The sequence below is a fragment of the Poeciliopsis prolifica genome, unplaced genomic scaffold, assembly GCF_027474105.1.
Source record: "Poeciliopsis prolifica strain line A6 unplaced genomic scaffold, Auburn_PproV2 SCAFFOLD048, whole genome shotgun sequence".
Taxonomy (NCBI): Eukaryota; Metazoa; Chordata; class Actinopteri; order Cyprinodontiformes; family Poeciliidae; genus Poeciliopsis; species Poeciliopsis prolifica.
Window position 1 is genome coordinate 1,635,988 of NW_026562423.1, and position 18,788 is coordinate 1,654,775.

General features: G+C 39.2%; 2 protein-coding genes across 2 annotated transcripts in view; one reads left to right on the plus strand and one right to left on the minus strand.

The window, feature by feature from the left end:
• The window catches only part of pemt (phosphatidylethanolamine N-methyltransferase), a 47,518-nt gene extending 29,280 nt beyond the window's left edge, over positions 1-18,238 (plus strand). Inside the window, exons 4-7 of the mRNA XM_055057515.1 lie at positions 2,933-3,078; positions 5,846-5,957; positions 12,440-12,514; positions 17,818-18,238. Coding sequence (XP_054913490.1) covers positions 2,933-3,078; positions 5,846-5,957; positions 12,440-12,514; positions 17,818-17,872 — 388 coding nt within the window. The 3' untranslated portion in view covers positions 17,873-18,238. The remainder of the gene's footprint in view (positions 1-2,932; positions 3,079-5,845; positions 5,958-12,439; positions 12,515-17,817) is intronic.
• Positions 1-18,788, minus strand: part of LOC129377515 (uncharacterized) — a 288,482-nt gene that overhangs the window by 165,989 nt on the left and 103,705 nt on the right. The window lies entirely within an intron of this gene.

Below are 18,788 nucleotides of genomic sequence, written 5' to 3' on the forward strand. Positions count from 1 at the left end.
TCTTTTCTAATCCAAATCCCAGCAGTGCACCTGTCCAGAACGTGTTATTCAACAGCCTGCCCAGCAGTGGCTCTTTGTGTCTGACGTGGCACAACAACCTGCACCACTTCACATTTCACTTCCTGGTCACCTTCAACAAAGGAAGCATGCCATAAGAGTCACAGAACAGGCCCCATGACCCAGTTTTCTCCAATTAACCCCAAACCTAGTTTTCACTCGGGAGCCATTTTAGGCTCCAGAGGAAAATGCTGCTCACTGCTCCCCACATATGAATGTGGACTCGCAACTGTGCAACCTGTTCAGTTTGCGTAATCTAAAAGCGGCGGGCTACTTAACGTTTGTAAAGCAGATTCAGAAAAGCTTATCAAAGTGTCGACATAAATAAGCAACAATTGATCACATACAGCTGATAAAGCGAGAGACACTTTAAACCAAGTAGAAAGTGAAACAGAGTGTATTTAGAATAAAAGTATTGAATTACGTTGATTCAAGATATTGAGGAGAATATCTGAAAAGTTGTAATAAAATCTGGTGGTTTGTTTGGTGAGACACTATCAGTAGACCAAGGGATGAAAGTAAGAAGGGGTTATGGGGGAAAGCAATATGAGATATTTATGGCACCTTCGTTTGTCACACTTAGAAACTCATCCACCAGCCATGTACTGCCACCCATTTGTTCAGACCAGGATGATATGAAATTTATTGTGCGGTTTGTCCGTTTAATTGAACTCAAACAAAAATACATTTGGCTAAAGCATTGGAAATGGATTAATTTTGTGTCTTGCACTTTTCTATGCAACTATCATACAGCCGACTAAGAAATGCACATCTTCTCAGTTACTTCAAAATTTCTTCATCACTACAGTGTTGTGTTGCTCTGAGCTCCAAAACAAACTGAATCCCAGCGGCAAATCCTCCAGAGTCTAGTGCTTAATACGTTCGGAGGCAACATGTTTTCAAAAAGGCATCACCAAAACCAAACGGAGCACCTTTTAAAGCAGTCACCGGCCCCTCTGTGCGCTTTCGATCCGAGCACCAGACAGAAAATGAAAATGCTTTCACTGTATGACTGCACTTACACAATCCATGACCCTCTCATCATCCACAGTGAGCAATTAAGGGTGACGTCAGGCAACTTTAAAATGCACTCTAGTAAACAAGCACTCTCTTTTTCCCTCTGAATTCAGCGAACACACTTTCGTGCACAAAACAGAACATGCATTAAGAGGAGACAGTGGAAATATAGCTCTGATCTTTTGGCAGGGTGTACACCTGCTGCAGGTGTGCAACTGGTTTGTTGTTCTGTGCATCAAATAGACAGATTTCACTTGCTCAGTTAAGAAGAAACGGCGTGTGTTTGATCTGCAGTGCTTATGTGGTGTTCAGTCTCATGTCAATTAACTATTTTAGAGGTGGGTGTTAATTGAGTGGATATGCAGTAATGGAACAAGGTGCACCCGCTTCATTTCTGAGGGTCTTTAAAGAGGCAGTATCATGCAAAATTGACTGTTTTGAGTTTTGAAAGTACTCGCAGTGATGTCATCAAAAATGTACCTGCAATGTTGCTTTAATTCTTTTGTGGATATTTGAGTAATTCTTGAATCCCCACCTCAGTCAGCTCCTTCAGACTAGCGAGCAACAATTAACAAACACCTGCTGTAATTGCACATCTGCTCAGTTTATGATGCAAGCTGCTTCTCAGTGTAACACTGTTGAAACTAGTTGATATAAATTTCTGGTCATGACTGCGAGTACTTCACTGGTGACAAAGACACTGAGTGGCTATGGTATGAAAATAGTGTTTATGACCCCAGGAAAATTGAGTGCTCCAGCAATATTGCATACGAAGTGCAAGCTACTACGAAAAACATGAGTCATAATGTATGAAACACTTTTTGCATATAAAATAAAAATGATAAAAGTAAAGAAAATTAGGCGGATGGCTTTCTGCTTATTTTTGCAAATTACAAATGGAACCAAACCACTTCTATTAGAAATCTTAAAAGTACCTTAATAAGCCCGTTGTCTTTTAACACACTCGTCATCTTCTCCTTAATTTTCACAACTGCTAACTGCTAGTCCAATGATATTACATTGGACTAGCAATAACTTAGCAGCTGGTTCCATGTTTGATTAGTTTGCTGATTTTTATTCGTTTGGTTAGTTATATTTCACCATAACCACTGGGGATCGATCTTGGCATCAGCAGTATTCAATTGAAGAAAGCTCTTCAAATGAATACATTCATGATTTCGCGTTGCGTTGTTGATCCTTTGAACTAAGCCATGCTATTTTGTAGATGATGAATCTGACGTGATCGCACCTGCTCATGTGTTTCAGTCAGAATCAGAAGATGTGCGTGGGTTTTTTATGAAAGCAAACTTTGGATATATTAACCAGAAAACAGCCAAACAAGGATAGCTTGGGTGTAACTCTGTCTTATATCTTCTTGCTCTAACCCCAAAGTCTACTTTGTAATTATATCACATTACCACATGAAAATTTTAATGCATTTATTATTATTTTATTTATTTATTTTACATACAAAGGATCTAACCAGAACCTTTGTAGTTGCGCGTTTCTGGTGTGGCTGTAAATCTGATGCACAAGCAACACCAACAAACAGCAATCGACGACAGAGCTGCTTCTCTTCACCCACTGGGTTTCGTTTTTGCTTCAATGGACAATCGTGACGATCAGTTCTTAAATTGAAGATATTATTGTGATGCTTCATTTGCATTCTCTGATTGTCTTTTGTAAGTTTTGTAAACTGTTTTATTTGGTCCACACCAAATTGCATAACATTCCTTTTTTTTCAGTTTCACCTGACTGATCATTTCTTTTAATATTCAACAGAGGAGACTAAAATATTGTACGCTGTGTCAGTGTAGAACAGTAAGTAAAGTTATGCCTCATCTTTGTTGCTGTGCAGTATGACAGTGGTGATGAAGACCCAGGCCAGATGGGAGCTGATGGAGCGGACGGATGTTTTCTACGTCGGGATCGCCTTAATAGTGATGGGAACGGTTCTGGTGGTCAGCAGTTTTCTCGCTCTGGGCTTCACTGGGACGTTTTTAGGTAAATTTCAAGTCGTTTATGACAGTAAATGTAGAGAGTAATGGCACACATATTTATATGAAAAATATCCATATGGACCTGATGGTGCACATGTGAGCTAAGTGAAAGCAGTGCAACGTTCTGTAGCACAACTTTTAGAAGTGATATCATAACTAACACAGTGGACTTCCATCTATCACTAACTTTCACTCCTTAGAAAAATGAAGATTTTAACTATTTTAACTTTTTATTTTATTTAAAAACTACTACAATAATCTCCATAGTCTCCATTTTTAATCAACATTAACAAAACAAAAGTGGATAATAATTAACTGCATTCCTTAAGAGCTCTAATATTTATTTCCAGCTTGATTTTGGAAGATACTTTCACTTATTATTCTCCCTGCTATTATTTATGTGTTCCATTTTTTTCCCAATTGCTAATTAGCTTCTTTCTATTCTAAGAAAATCTCATTTGTTTTAGTTAGACAAATGCATGTCAGTGCGTTCAGTGTGAGTCCTTGCTCATTGTGATGACTTTCTGTCTTGTCCTGCTGAAAACATTCTGGCATTATTGCAAACAAACGCGAGCGCTGCAGCAATGGCTGCAGCTAATTCTTGAGATGTAGATTGTAGGTCAGGGACCAAAGTGGGAGAGATTCATAAATTCTGATATGTAAGTTAAAAAAATGACATTAAAGACACAATTCTGAAATTAAACTCTGAATTTGGAGATTAAAGTTTACTTCAACCCCAGAATTGTGTGAAAAAAGTCTGATATCTAAGATGGGAAAAAGTATAAATTCTGAGAAAAATAAAATTACAATTCTGATATAAAAATTAGAAATTTAATAAAGTCAGAATTCAGAAATAAAAGTGTGACTTTAACTCAGAATATTATGGAGAAAAAAAATCAGTTTTGTGAAAAAGAAGATGGACAAAATGTAACATTTATCAAATTAAAGTTTGGACACTTGAATTCAAGAATTTTTATGTTAAAGCCAGTATTGCGAGGCAACACTTGACAGAGTGCTTGATGGTTCATGTCCATTATATTCTCGTTTGTGAAGAAATTATGACGTGAAATATTCTTTTGTGCTCCTTTTGACTTCACATGCTTGTGTAGCCACATTTGATACAAAGTAATCGTGTCTCTGATCATCACAGGTTGGCAGCCCATTCCTCTAAAATCCGTCAGCAAATGGGCTTCCATTTACCGGATTATCAATCCACCGCTTGGTTCTACTCGGTGTGAGCGTGCGCTTCATCTGAAGGGTTTTTTTCAGGTCCTGCGACATTCAAGCATAGGCCATTCAGGACATGTTCTTCATTAAACAAGTGACCTCCAGATATGAACTGCATGGCACAGGAGCAAAGGCAACTTTCCAGTTTAATTGGAGTCAGGATGCTGCTTTACTGGCCACTTTTTTAATGTCGTATAGAACAGTAAAGCGGCGTAAACAACATTGTTAAAGTCGCGATTGGCTCCCAGATCTGACTGAAATGCCAGTCGCCACTCTGCGGGTCAGAACAATCGAGGCTGGCTTTATTGTGGGACGGCCAGGTGAATCTGGGCGTCCGCTTAATGCCAAGCAGTTACACTTATATAATCACCTTTATTTTGTGCGTTTTCTGTGCTGTTAAAAAAGAACAGAGCATACATAGTGAAAAGGCGTTACGTAATTCCAACATTACTGGCCTCCGTTTGTCAGAAAACAGGGCCAGCAGCAACAAATGTGTAATTCAGTGGCTTTTTACCTGCTGCGTGCGTGTGTGTTTGTGTGTGTATGAATATTTTTACGTAGGTGGGCAGGGGAGACAAAAGAGAAATATTCAAATGTGCACATCCTGTTGCCCTTATCACACCAACTGGGTCAGATAACATTTGTGTTTGCCTGGACACAACACTGGGAACTTATTGCATAGCAAAATGCGGTGGGTGGACGAGCCGCAGTGTGGCGTGTCCCAGTTCAGCTGACCTCATGTCCAACGACGCTGATCGCAAATAAACATCTGAACTAACTTTATCTTCACATGACTGACTTAGAAATACAATCTCTGCTGCTAAAGTTTTTTCTTCTTTCACTTTATTTTGACTTTCCATGAAGAAGTTAGCAACCCAACGAATTGTGTAAAATATCAGATGGTAGAAGCAAAAACATGGCCGATTAGCTTTTTGTTTTTTTAATAAAAACGTAACCGGTATGCAGTTTAAGGTTTAGAGCAACACCTTTAGGTTAGGCTATGTCTGAGAGTGATTTCGAATTATGTTCTTTCCAAGCTAATGGTATGAAAACGTGCAATAAATATTAAGTGAAATTTCCAAAGATGAGCCACATTTTCAAAGTGCAGCATTTTCTGTAACCGATAGGAGAAGAAAACGCAAAAGAACAAAATGCAGCAACTTTACTGCCTTCTTTTGAGCTTCTTTGAAAGCCTGTTCAGGTTGGCAGCAGATATGTCTCCATACTAGAATAGCTGCCTTTCCAGATGCCTTCCTGCTGAACACTTTCCAGCTGACTTTATCATGGGAAAAAGGCCAGCCAGGTTTATCATGGGACATAACACACACACAAATACAAAGAGAAAATCATGTTTCCAGAGTCCTGGTAGCGTAATAAATGTAAAACTGTTTTTATGTTATCATCGCCATTAAAAATACATTTGCTGGAATTCAACGTTCAGTCAAAACATCAGTCCAGTCTAACTTTGTTGTCTTTTAGCTGTTTCATACATCTGTTTGTTGTTCAAGAAATTCTCTAATGCAATATTTCTGTTTTTTGTGTAGGCGACTACTTTGGCATACTGATGGATGAGAAGGTGACTGGTTTCCCCTTCAGCATCTTCGAGAACCCGATGTACTGGGGCAGCACAGCCAACTACCTCGGCTTCGCGCTCATGTACGTAAATGTTGCCAGTTTTCTACCGATGGACTTGTTGCAAACAGTTCGCCGTCAATCGCCACCTTGAAAGTTTGTCGCCCCCGAGACGATGAAACTCCAGCAGGCAGAATTGATGCGTTTGGCCGGGCCGAACGGCACCGGCGTACGTCAAACGCCGTTCTAAATTAGGAGAGTGCACACATAATAGATGAACTCCCGGCCTAAAAATGGAACATGTTGTTGTTCTCCGAGTTGCAAATCACGGCTGAAAAACGCAGCAAGGTAAAATAAGTTTTACGTGTGCCCCCCAGTCTCCATGGCAACTGTGACAACACGGCTCGGAGATTGTGGTTGCTAGGCAAGCTTTTACGGAGTTGATGAACCAGACTAATAAAAGCTGCAAGTCTCCTTCTTCTTCTTCCCCCCTCTCTCTTCTTCATCACTTTTTCCCCCCTCATTGCTGTTAGGACTGGTCTGGATTAGGGACGCTTTCTTACACCTCTACTTACTTTTTCTATTTTGAAACTGACTTCCTCGGTCAGTTTTAAATGCAGTTGATGTCATACTTAGTATCATAGTTGTAAAATGTATAAAAAAAACCCACACAAATGTTCTTTTTTCATTGTGTGCATAGTCAAACCAAAACTTTAATTTGAGTCAAGAAAGAACAATGAATTGAATAATAATAACTTATAGTAATTTGATTAAACCCGGGAACTTCAGGTTATAATAGTTATTATTTTGCAAATACTTCCCAAAATGCTAAGCAATATGAAAACTTTTTAGAGGCTTTCTAGGTAAGAGGGTTGTTAGTGGGCTTAAAGAAAATGTAAAGTTGGATCCCATTTGTGTCAAAATTAAATTTGATCTTGAATTTATGGAAGGCATCACCAACAGGAAGCAGATGTGTGATCAACAAAACAGGACAGAGGAAGAAAACCTTCAGTACATGAAAATATCAATGTGCTAGTGCTAGAACTTCAGCATGTTGGTTTCCATTAATTGATTTTATGCCGCAAAAAATTTTAAAGTGATTAATCACTTTTTTTTCTTTTTAAACATGCTAGTTTCTGGTGTGGCAGTAAATCTAACCCACAAGCTAACAGCAGTGCTCGACGAAAAAGCTGCATCAATCTGGTGGAGTGACTATTACAACAATGCGTTTTTGTGTGTGTGTTTTTAAGCATCATCACATTGAGTTTGTTGTTGCTACAATGAATCTCAATTTTTATAATGTTAAAGTCCACAGTAAAAGACAACGACAGGATAAATGGCTGTTCAAATGGTGAGAAAATTAAGTCACTGTAGTTGGAAAGATGTCCTTTCTGTAATACAACATTGGGCGGTTTTTAAGTTTTGCGAATAACCTCATTTAGTGATTTTAGACATCTTTTGAATTCTATAAAGAAATTGTGTCTACACAGTTTTGTTGTCAGTAGCATGGTTGCCTTGCAACAAGAAGGCCCTGGGTTTGCATCGTCTTTCTAAAATAGAGTTTGCATGTTCTACATGCAATTTTATTTTTTTTATCACTACTTAAATTTGTCATTGAATTAATTTTCTAAATCATGTTATCACTAATGAAGAATAACTCGAGTGTCTTTGTTTACTTTGAGTGAGCGGTCTGAGGCTGTAGAAAGATAAAAGCCTCTCCGTTAGCCCTCGAAACCCATCGGCTTTTTCTCTCCTGTTTATGTGAACTGGTCATCAAATGAGCTCACACCTGTTCCAAAATGTTCTGAAAATGTTGCATTAAGACCAGCTGAACAGAGCGGTGTATATAAAATGGAATCTAAATATAGCTGCTTCATGTTTTTCCATTTAGTGACTAAATATTGGATTTTTTTTTTTTTTAGATCATGTCAACAAACTGGTGAAGTAGAGCTTTGTTTTTTAACCAACAACTATTAATAGCAACATATCCAGTAAAAAATAATTTTCAGAACTATATTTATAATTTTACTTTCAAAATGTAGAAAAGTTTAACTTAAAATACTTCATTTATAATCGGAAGCGTTTTGTAATCGATCTGTTTTGTGGTGTCACTTTGAAATGTGGAGCAATGGATGAAGCCATCAAACAGACATCACAGCTGATAAAATGCATCTCATTAAAATAGATCTGTTATTAAAAGCCTAATTCACAGCAGACTCTCATGAACTATAACACAATGAAGTACATTCTAAATTGGCTTATACAATTGTACAATTGTACAATTAAGTCCATAATTACTGTTTTCCAAAAGATTTATGTTAATGTCTATTGCCCTTGATAGACTAGTGAACATTAGCCTTGACCATCGTCTGTACCTGCACGAACAAGCAGATGCAGACGATGGACAAATGAATAATGGATTCAGGAGGTCATAAACGAGAGCTCTGGTATAATGAGGCAAATTAAGCATAAAAACATAAGAGAACATAGCTTTAAGGTATATAGTATTCAGATGTGATGGTGTGGAAATTCTACAGTTACCTTAGTTTTTAGTTGTTGTGCATCTTCCCCTACCCTTCACTCTACTTTGCTCCTTTTTGAAAGGCTTGTTTAGTTAAAACCATCTTCGCCGAGTGCATTACAACTGCGGTCAGTTATATCAGACACATTCATCATGTGGTGGGGCATGAGGTCTCCGAGAGACACAGAACAAAGATGCTCCCAGTCTGAGAAGATCACTGCGCTCTGGGCCACATCACGCCCTCAAACTCTGGGCTACCATTTTGGTGCACAGCTGCTTAAGCACTGGCTTGATTGGGAATCTGATTGGCTGGAGAAAAAGGAGTGTTTTGTAGTATTGATAGTATTGATCAGCGCTAGTAAATCGCTGTCATTTTGACGTCAATGGCAATTGCTTTTTTGGTGTTAAAATGTCCCTCTGGGTATAGTTGTTTTTCTTGTTGGTGGTAGATCTTGAGGTCATTAAATTTGGAAATTTTCCATTTGTTCCATAAATAAAGCAACAAGCAATGAGTAAAGATAATTTTGCTCCACTTGCCATTTTGTACTGTTGTAGTTGATTTGTATGCAACTTCTGTTTCTCCAGGTGTAGTCGGCTGCACAGGCAAAAACTCTGAAATAAAAATAGAAATGTCAGCCAACTTATGAGCATCGACTTAGACCATATAAAATTATGGCCCAAGTCTTTTTTTTTTTTCTTTTTTTTTTGCTAAAAGTGTGATTTGGGGGTGAAAAAAAATCTCCACCTCTGTTTTTCTAAAAAATATTTTAGGCAAGAAAAAAAAAATCTATTGGCTAAAAATAACTGACCGCTATTTTTGGGATGATGATGACGACTGTATGTTCGTTTATGTTCTAAGACATTCTTTTCCATAAAAGAGTTTAATGAGATTACTTTCACCAAAAATAACATACAAATCAATGGGAGAATAATAAAATTCCTAATGTCATGTTTTGTTAATTTGCCTTTCCTCACAATGGGAACTCTGCTTTTTCTGGATCAGGTGATAATGAGCTTGTACTGAGAATCACACTGAGTCACACAGCGTGAAAGAAAATGAAAGGAGCAACTTTTAAATAGTAATTCCCCGTTGTCAGTTCCTCGCCGCTTTCCAAGCGGAAGCGTAAATTGAGAGAGCGTTTCTCTCAACTAAATGGATGTAAGGTGGCACAATCAAGTCAACCGGGTTTGGTCATAATATTTGTAGTAGCGAGGGTTTGGAAGTGGGTCAGTAGCACAAAGAAGCCATGCAAAGATGTCCGCTAACTCATGGCGTCAGATTGGTCTGACTGAATAAGTGGTCTGACTGAATAAGTGGGAGGCGAATGTTGTGCATAACATCTGAAACTGATTGAAGCCGTGAGAGGAATGTAATCGCAGCTGTTCCATCTGTGACATAGAAATCAAAGTCATGTGAAAACACTTTAAAAAATAATCTCTATGTTTCACAGCACAGAGACAAGGCAGATAGTCAAAGTCCTAATTCATTGACCGATCACCTTTGCGTCCCAGGGCTTGTGTATTTAGATTTATACAACATTGTCGATTTTATCTGCACAGATGCAGGAACAAGTTAGAGAATTTTTCTCAATGACAAATTCAAACTTGGGAAATATGCCAGACTGTTTCTTCTTTTCAAAAGGGAGCGATTCCTCTTCACAGTCACTTCAGTCTTGCTTGGGTTTGCATTGACTTGAAGATATGATGTAATCCACTGGCCACTGGTAGTAAACCTTGTGTCTTGCTGAGCAAGAACACAAAATCTTACCAAGTATTTTTGGTCTAGTTTCTAGTGCAAATATCTTGGCAAACTTGAAATACCTCGTTACAAATTACTTTTTATCAAGCTGTAGAGCAGGGGCGTCAAACTCCAGTCCTCAAGGCCTGGGGTCCTGCAACTTTTAGATGTGCCTCTGCTGCACCACACCTGAATAGAATAATTGGGTCATTAGCAAGGCTCTGGAGAACTGACCTACACAAGGAGGAGGTAATTAAGCCATTTCATTGCTTTGTACCTGAGGTGAAGAGGCAAAGCACAACCCAGGTGTTGAGGCCTTATTCCTCTTGGCGGTGGTCACAGGTTCAATTCCCAGCTTGGTGACATATGCCGCATGTCTTCCTTCTCTCTCATTGTATCTTCAAATTCCTTTAGTTCCTGCACCTCTGTTGAGACACAGTACTAAAAAAAAGTGCCTGTTTCCCCTGAGGTTGAGGCGAAAGTGACAGCCGTGTATAAAGTTACACGGCTGCGTCCCAACAGTTTTGCTGTTCCCATGTTGGTAGACCCGTTTTGGGTTCCATTACAAGAGTCCTGATATTTCACCGCCAATTCTGCTTCAAACTAAGGGGAATAACAGCAACTGCATGTAGAGTTTATCATCTACTTCTCAACATAAAGGTGAACTTTGCGGGTATTAACGGACAGGTTGATTGGTGTTCCTTGTCCCCTGCGAAATCCAGACACTATGAGCATTAATGATCTTCGTTTATGTCTGTACAACCTGAGAAGCGGACACATGACAGCGATGTGTGCCGCAGCTGACTGATGACAGTTGCAGATTTAGGGAACATAGATAGAAAGCTGCAGAGCAGCAGAGCCAGTCATTCAGCCTGATCCTCTGTCACACGCTTGGCCTGGATGTTGTGTAGGAGAGCGTTAGCTGTAGACATCTTCATGTTTGTGTTACACAAGGAGTTATTGTATTTTTGGTTTGCTGATTCTGGTTAGGGGTTTCTGCAAAGATTACTTTGTTTGTTACGATGACCTTTAGCCACACTAAAGCAACTTTCAAAGTCGCTTGTACAATTTATCTGGGAAACCAGTTACCATGCCGACCTCGTGCCTGTAGTGAGTTGGCTGACCTGTCACCTACTAAAAGCATCTGCTAAACTGGTGACCAGCTAAGACAGGCAGCTATAGCCTTCACATTTTCTGTTAAGGCTAACGCAAGCATCTAATCCATGAAGAGTATCTTTAAAAAGTCTTAAATTACTTTCTTGGAAAAATAATTCAACTGTTATGCAAATTGTGAATTAAATTTAAAAATGTCACAAAAGAAGGACAAAAACAAAAATCCAAATTAGGCGTGTTTCCATCTACTGGTTTGGAGCGAATCAACCAGGCTACGCAAAACGTAATTTTGTCTGACGTTGACACTAAACAGGATGTAGAGGTTGGCGTACATCCCTAAATCAATCCTCTAAGTTGGAGGTTTGAACTTGATACATCACAATGCGCATAAAAACGCCTTGATGGAAACACAGTTAGTGAGATGTGTTTGAGATGGAACATTGGTGAACCTCCCTGGAAGTGGCCAAAGGACCCAAAAATCAACCCAAGAATGGTTAAACAGCTCATCCAAAAAGTCACTAAAGAACCCAGAAAAGCATTTAAAGAACCAAAGCTGCTTTATTCCTAGACTCCAGGAACAAATAATAATCTTGAGTGATTTAAAAAAAAAAGATAATACATTGAATGTGTTTTGTCTAGTGATTCATTACAGATCACAAACTCTCCAAAGATAAAAATGAAGAATTGAAACTATTCCTTTCACTGGCAAATCACTTCTTGCTTGAAATAGTTCCAGACGGTTTGGGTGAAAATGATTTTACAAAATATGAAGCATACTTTTTTTTTCTTTTTTTTCCCATTTATTCAAAAACTATGCTGCTTTTCAAATTACGCCACCTCTCTCCACAAAAAGCTATTTACTTTGGCTCATATAATGCGGTTTTATGACTAATGGTTTTTTGCACTTCAGTCACACCTGAACATTATGAGTTAGACTTTTTTTTGTTGTTGTCACTGAATGGATTTTTTTTCACGCGGCTGCATTCTAATCACTTCCACATACACATAAAGAGTTCGTCGTTCCATCTAAATCTGTGTCACATTTCTCATCTGCAGTAAGTCAGACAGGTGGTTCTTGGTCTTTTCTCGTCTGTGTCCCAGTGAAGTTAAAAAGTCTTAAATTACTCCTTTTGTCTCAGGGATGTCGTCACACTCTTATCTTACTTCTGTTTTTCTCTCCGGTTCTGTCTGCAGTGGTGCCAGTCCTGTTGGGTTAGTCCTTACTGCCATAGTGGCCCTGGCTTACAAAGTAGCCATAAGATTCGAAGGGTAAGTCTCAAAAGCCTTGTTGTCATTTCTCACGAATGCATTAGCGTTATTAATATTTGAAAAAAAAAATTCCAGACGGGGTTTTGTGACAATGTGCCTGATCCATAAGGGCAGAATAGCCTACATTTGTGTTCCAATATTAATCATAGTCAGAGTTTGGCATCGATTTAAATGTCATGAAATGTTAAAATGTACTTTATTTTGAAAAAGCAACACCGTGGATGCATTTTCTGGCGTAACACCGGCATCCACCCGTTCAGCTGCACCGTTTCAGGAGATGTGGAGGAAAAACCCCCAGCTGATTATCACACGGGGCTTTACTGAGTGTTCACATGGGTTTATTTTAGTTTTGGGCAATGAATTGAAAGTTTTAAGTAAGCACATCACTTACATCCCAACACATCACTCACATCCCAACACATCACTCAACCCATGCCGGTAAAGTGAGTTAAAAGAAAAGATACTTCAATAATGGGATTCACCCTGAAAATACAGGTGGAAAAAAAGCAGTGTTCCATTGTTCTAACATATGATTCATAATCATTTGAAAGTTCATCGCCACAGAAAATAAGTAGCAACAGAACTGAACCAAACCAGCCAGACAATATTTCTAGATGTAATATGAGGGGCTGTGTATGGGTGTGGGTGGATGTAAGGCCTGCTGTAGGTTTTTATGTATTTTTTATTTCAGTGAAGCAGAGACGTCTCAAGGAATGACGTGGGTTGGCAGGCTTCTAAGTTTTCTGTTGGCTGAAGAAAATTCCCTGCTGAACTGAAAGTGTTGCTTTAGGTTACTGAGAGCTTTTGAGAAGAGGCTGTATCCGTCGATTCTAGCACAGATGGACCTGCATGTTTTCAGTCTCGCAAAAGCATCTACACCACTAGGACATTGAAAAAAAAGAAAAAGAAAGAAATAACCTCAGTAAAATACAATGAAGTTTGCAGTTTACAGAGATCTAAGGGACTCAAATTAACTCAAAAGAGGAAATTTGTGCAAAGTTTTGCTCCCTTTTTGTACACTCTGCTTTCGCCCCTTGGCTAATTTAAATTCTTTATATCTCAAAACCAAGATCTAAGAAGGGGTGTGACTATCTGTATTATTTGCAGCTACATGCAAACTGAAGATGTGCAGGCACCAGATGTAAACACACGCTGCGATGACGAAGGGAGCCGTGTGCTATATCTGTCTTCTGTGTGTCTCACTGACTCTCAATAGTACTATTAGTTAAGAGGTGTGTGTACCTGCGTGTATGTGTGTATCAGGGAACCTCACACAGTGATTGGAGTTGGTAAGAATCACCAGTGTGAGACAGGCAGGAACCCAGCAGAGAGCAGGTGGTGATGAAGTGAACGCCGAGCAGCCCAGTCAGCTCACAGTCATCTCACAGTCAGCTCACAGTCAGCTCACAGTCAGCTCACAGTCAGCTGTATCTAGGAGAAAAGAGGTGAGGATTAGTCAAATACTGGTTTAAAAATATGTTTTTATACCTCAGGAATTTAAAGAGCAAAGATTTCTGTGTGTATGTGGGTGGCAAAAGTGGGTCAATGCTTCTGTTTAGTTCAGAGTGACCTTGTCAACCAACACAGCCATAGAAGCGTGTAAGGTTTTCTCATTGAGTCCTGAATGTCAGCTGGAAGTATATGTTCTCTTGTTGTAACCTCAGTTACTTCCAGTTTTCTATCACTCGAGGTTAAAATCTCATTTCTAAACTCCTGCTTTAATTTTTCCAGAACTAATCAAAAATATCACAAACTGCGTCTAAAACCAAATATGTTACATGTTTTAATTTTTCGTCCTGATAAAATATTTTTTTTGTCCATTTCAGAGTAATTTTATCCATAAATCTGACAACATGATAAAGTCCTTAAACCAAAATAGTTTCCACAGTAGTTCTGTGATTAAATAACTCTTCACGGATCAGCATTCAGCAGAGTAAAAATGGGCTTTCTATTTTCAGAATGGAATTTTAAAACACCATTAATCCTCTTGACTGAACTCCTGCTGCTTCAGTGCAACATTGTTGCGTAATAAAAGTAAATATCCATTTAAACAGTGTAGAATTCGACTTGTGAACATAAATATTACTGAATCTGTAAAAGTACTTTAAGTTTTGACCTAAATCCAAGTTCTCTAACAGCGACGGTGTTTACTGATCCCATAAGTATCAGTAAACACTGATGTATCAACTGAAATCAGGAGTTTAATTAGAGAAGCTCTCGGTTGTTAAAAAGCAACAGCTGTTAATGAACTGCGTTTCAATTCATTCGCAGTCTGTCAGCAGAGACAAAGATACGTGAAGCAGAGTGGCTCGCTTTAGAAATCTGCCTCTATGTTTTCTCCTCGTCTTTCTGTTGAGGCTCTTTTTGCAAACGTTAAAAGTTTTCTAGTTAGTACATTTTATGTTACTGGTTGTGCAATGTGACCTAAATCTGCTATGTCCTACTTCTGAACATCTGAGCTCACAAAAAAAAGTTAAAATGGGAACCTGTAGGTAAGGAGAAATACAATGAGTTTCTGCCGCTCTCCAGGTAACACACAGACACTTCACATCCAGCTGGTTGATGTAAATCACAAACTGAGATATAATGCAGGCACAGTCGTGATATAAAGGAAGCACCTTGAAAAACTCAATGTGGACAGATTTGCAATGGGTCTTGATCTAAGTCAAGTTTTTCAACCTATTTACTGTGCCTGACTAAATCTGACCTGCACATCTTCTGACCTCCCACATTGCTTGTGGGAAATGATTTTGGTTCATTGAGGTTTACAGACGACCCTCAATCTCTCTTGAGGGCCCAACCAAGCATTTCAACTGAGGCTAGGGTCTGGACTTTGATTGGACTGTTGTAACAACTTGACTCTTTTCTTTTTGAGCCAATCTGCTGTGGCTTTGTTGATGTGACAAAGGTCATTGATGACCCTGTTTTGCCTCAGCTCCTTCTGTCAGATAGATTGGCTCACAGATTACTATGGTCAACAGAAATGCTAGTGAAGAGACCCAGCTTATCATCTGAGGTGTTTGTGTTTGGTTTTATACCAAACTTGGCATTTTGTATTAAAACCAAACATCTCTACTTTGGTTTTACCGGTCCCAAGCTCTACCACCTGAACCAATAGGACAATTCAACTGCTTGGGGACTATTTGACCTTTGACCTAAGCACTGACACGATTTTAGGCAAAATACTGCAGAACCAAACAAATTTCCACAAAAGTGTCACAATTTGTACAGAAACCCTATATAGAACCCTCAACCTATTTACAGTTTATCAACTAAGACATCGACTTTGAGATTAGCTGTATTTTAACTTTTGTAAAACTGAAGCTGTACAGGAGTGGTCTTTTTTTATTTATTAATTTATTTCAACCATCACTGTGTATTTTTATTCATTTATGCATATTGTCTGACGATCACAAGCTCATATTTACGTGTCAGAATATATTGGTGTTTGCCCAGCGTACCAAGACACACTGAACAGGGAGCTCTAATCTACATTTCTTATGAACGTCCCAAAATAACACGCAAAGCCTTCACAAATAAAGCTTAGAGAAAATGACAGTGTCCATGTAAATACTGAGCAATAAATTACTTATGCCTGTTTCCTTCCTCATCAGGACTGCCTTGTTTGTTTAACTCGCATCCTCTGAACATCAAGCAGCAATGGCAGGAAGGTGCTCAATCAGCTTTCCCAAGATGAGGCGTTCAGGCTGACCGACAAGTGTAGGAATAGCAACATCGAATCTCAAATTCAACGCTACGCTAGTCTTCGTGCCAATTAAAGCAATCCATCTGTAAGAAGATTTAATATTGGGCAACAGGAGCGGGTCACGACTATGACGCCGGTCAGCCATGGTGTCATTTATCGCCCACTGGAGAGCTAAAGATTTAACCACACGCTGCGCTGATTACGGGAGCCGTGTGCTATATTTGTCAAACGTGTGTCTCGCTGATTCTCTGTAGTACTATTAGTTAAGATGTATGAGTGTGTGTGGCTGAGGGAATATTGCCTCACACAGTGATTGGAGTTGGTAAGAATCACCAGTGTGAGACAGGCAGGAACCCAGCAGAGAGCAGGTGGTGATGAAGCCCAGTCAGCTCACAGTCAGCTGTATCTAGGAGAAAAGAGGTGAGGATAGGTGAAATCTTGGTTACAAAAAACACTTTGTGAATATCAAATTGGACTTTTTATTTCCACTCATTCATCTTTTGGTTTCTGTTCTAACATTTGCTCCTAATTAGGTGTAATAAGCAAAGGCAAGGAAAATTCTGATTATTTGATTCAGTTTTTCACATTCATCACTCGACGTCTTAAACCTCAGAATATCAAAGTACAAAAACTGAAAGAACAACTCGAGCGCAATTTATTATTCATTATTCATTATTAGGAAAACAAAATCCAATCTGTGGGTGGCAAACTAAACACAGTGTTTGTGTTTAGTTCAGTTCAGCCTTGTCAGCACAGCTAAAGACACATTTCCAGTTTTCTCATTGAGTCCTGAGTATCAGCTGGGAGAACATGTTCTCTTTTTGTAACCTTTTGTGCTGTCATGTATTCTTTAACAAGAAGTCACAATTTAATTTCTAAAGCCACGTCTGTATTTTTCTTAAAGTAATCAAAAATTCTACAAGCTTTGTGCTCTGAGGAGTTTTTTGCTTTCCCATTTAGAAGTTGGATTTTCTGATCTTTGCAATGAAATTTACTAGTCTATTTAAGAGTTTACCAGAGATTGTAAAACAGTGCTGCTGCAAGGATGTTCAAGTAATGATTTTTTTCTTTTCTTTATTCAAACAGCTTCATTTCTGACCCTAAAGAAGCGGTTTTGTCTCTAAACTTATCTTTAGATCTTTAGGGGGACCAGAAGCTAACACTGTTTGGGAACAGATCATCTGAGTTCCCTTTTACTAAACAAAGAGGTACACGGGTACTCTTACTTGCTAATATTATGTCCTCGTATTTGTCCAATATCCCTTCAAAAGAATAAAATGTAAGCAAATGTGACTAAGATTTATAGTAAGATAATATGTCTGTAGATCAAACGAAGCCATGAGTTTCTCGAAATGTGTCAAGTTCTTCAGAAGTCCGGTGGGGTGTCTCAGCGACGCGCCACGGAAATGATATCTTGCACACACATTGTCTCCTGTCAGCAAGGGAAACCCGGAGATATCTTCCTGTCATACACTCCGCACCCGTTGAGCTCCGCCACGGTTCGCTACACACATGCAAAGCTCCTGGCACCGTGTGGTACAGCGTTCCCTTCCCACTTTTATTGTCCTACTGCATGTTTGTTCTCCTGTATTTGCAGACCATTCACGGAGCAGATCTATCTGCAGAGAAATCAGCGCCGCAAACACGACTGATCGCATCCCTCACCTGCTGGTGTGGCGACTGAGGACTCCGATCCGGGCGCATGAATGGACGCACACCGGCTGCACACCGGCTGCACACCGGCTGCGGTCGTCAATGAATTTCGGAGACACATTGTCAGTAGTTCATGGAATAAAAGAACAATGTTCATTTTACTCAAACATGTATCTATAACACGTAAAAGCAGAGAAACTGATCATCTTAAGTGGTTTCTTAATTTTTTTTTCCAGAGCTGTGTTTATTAAAATAATCAGTATGTTGTGACAGTATGATATAGGACAGATGATCTGTTTTTTCACAGATGATGTGTGTCGTGTTATATGACGTAGTGTAACAGCATGGTGACAGTTGAAACAAATACGGAAAAAAAATATTAAAACATAATTTTGTAAAAGTTACATAGTGCAGCTTTCTTTTCTCTTTCTTCCTAACCCAGGCGTTCTTGGGTTATGCAAGTTCTCCGGGTCCTGAAGCAGCAGTTTTTAAGGCTGATACGACATGGGGGGGAGGTTGACATGTAAAATGCTACATGGGCTTGAATATTCACCAAGGGACTGTAGCTGCTTTGTTGAAGCAAATCACTGTGAATGCAGACATGATCCAACAATAGAAGAGACACAATGCCAGCGCGGTGACATCACCTCGTTCCCCACAAAAGGAAACTTCCAGACGATAAAACCTCCACATCTCTGTGTGATTCTTTGATTTTCTCCCTTCACATCCCTCTCCTGCGACCTCACAGCAACCTCACTGTGAAATCCATTATTGCTCAGTACCCGGGCTTTTTTTTAACAGCAGGCTAATGGCAAATGGCTTCTAGGAAAAAAGACAGATTTTTAGGGAAATGATGATAAGAAAAGTGACATATTTGACATTATGCAACGGTTTCCGCTCAGGCTGTTTCCACTG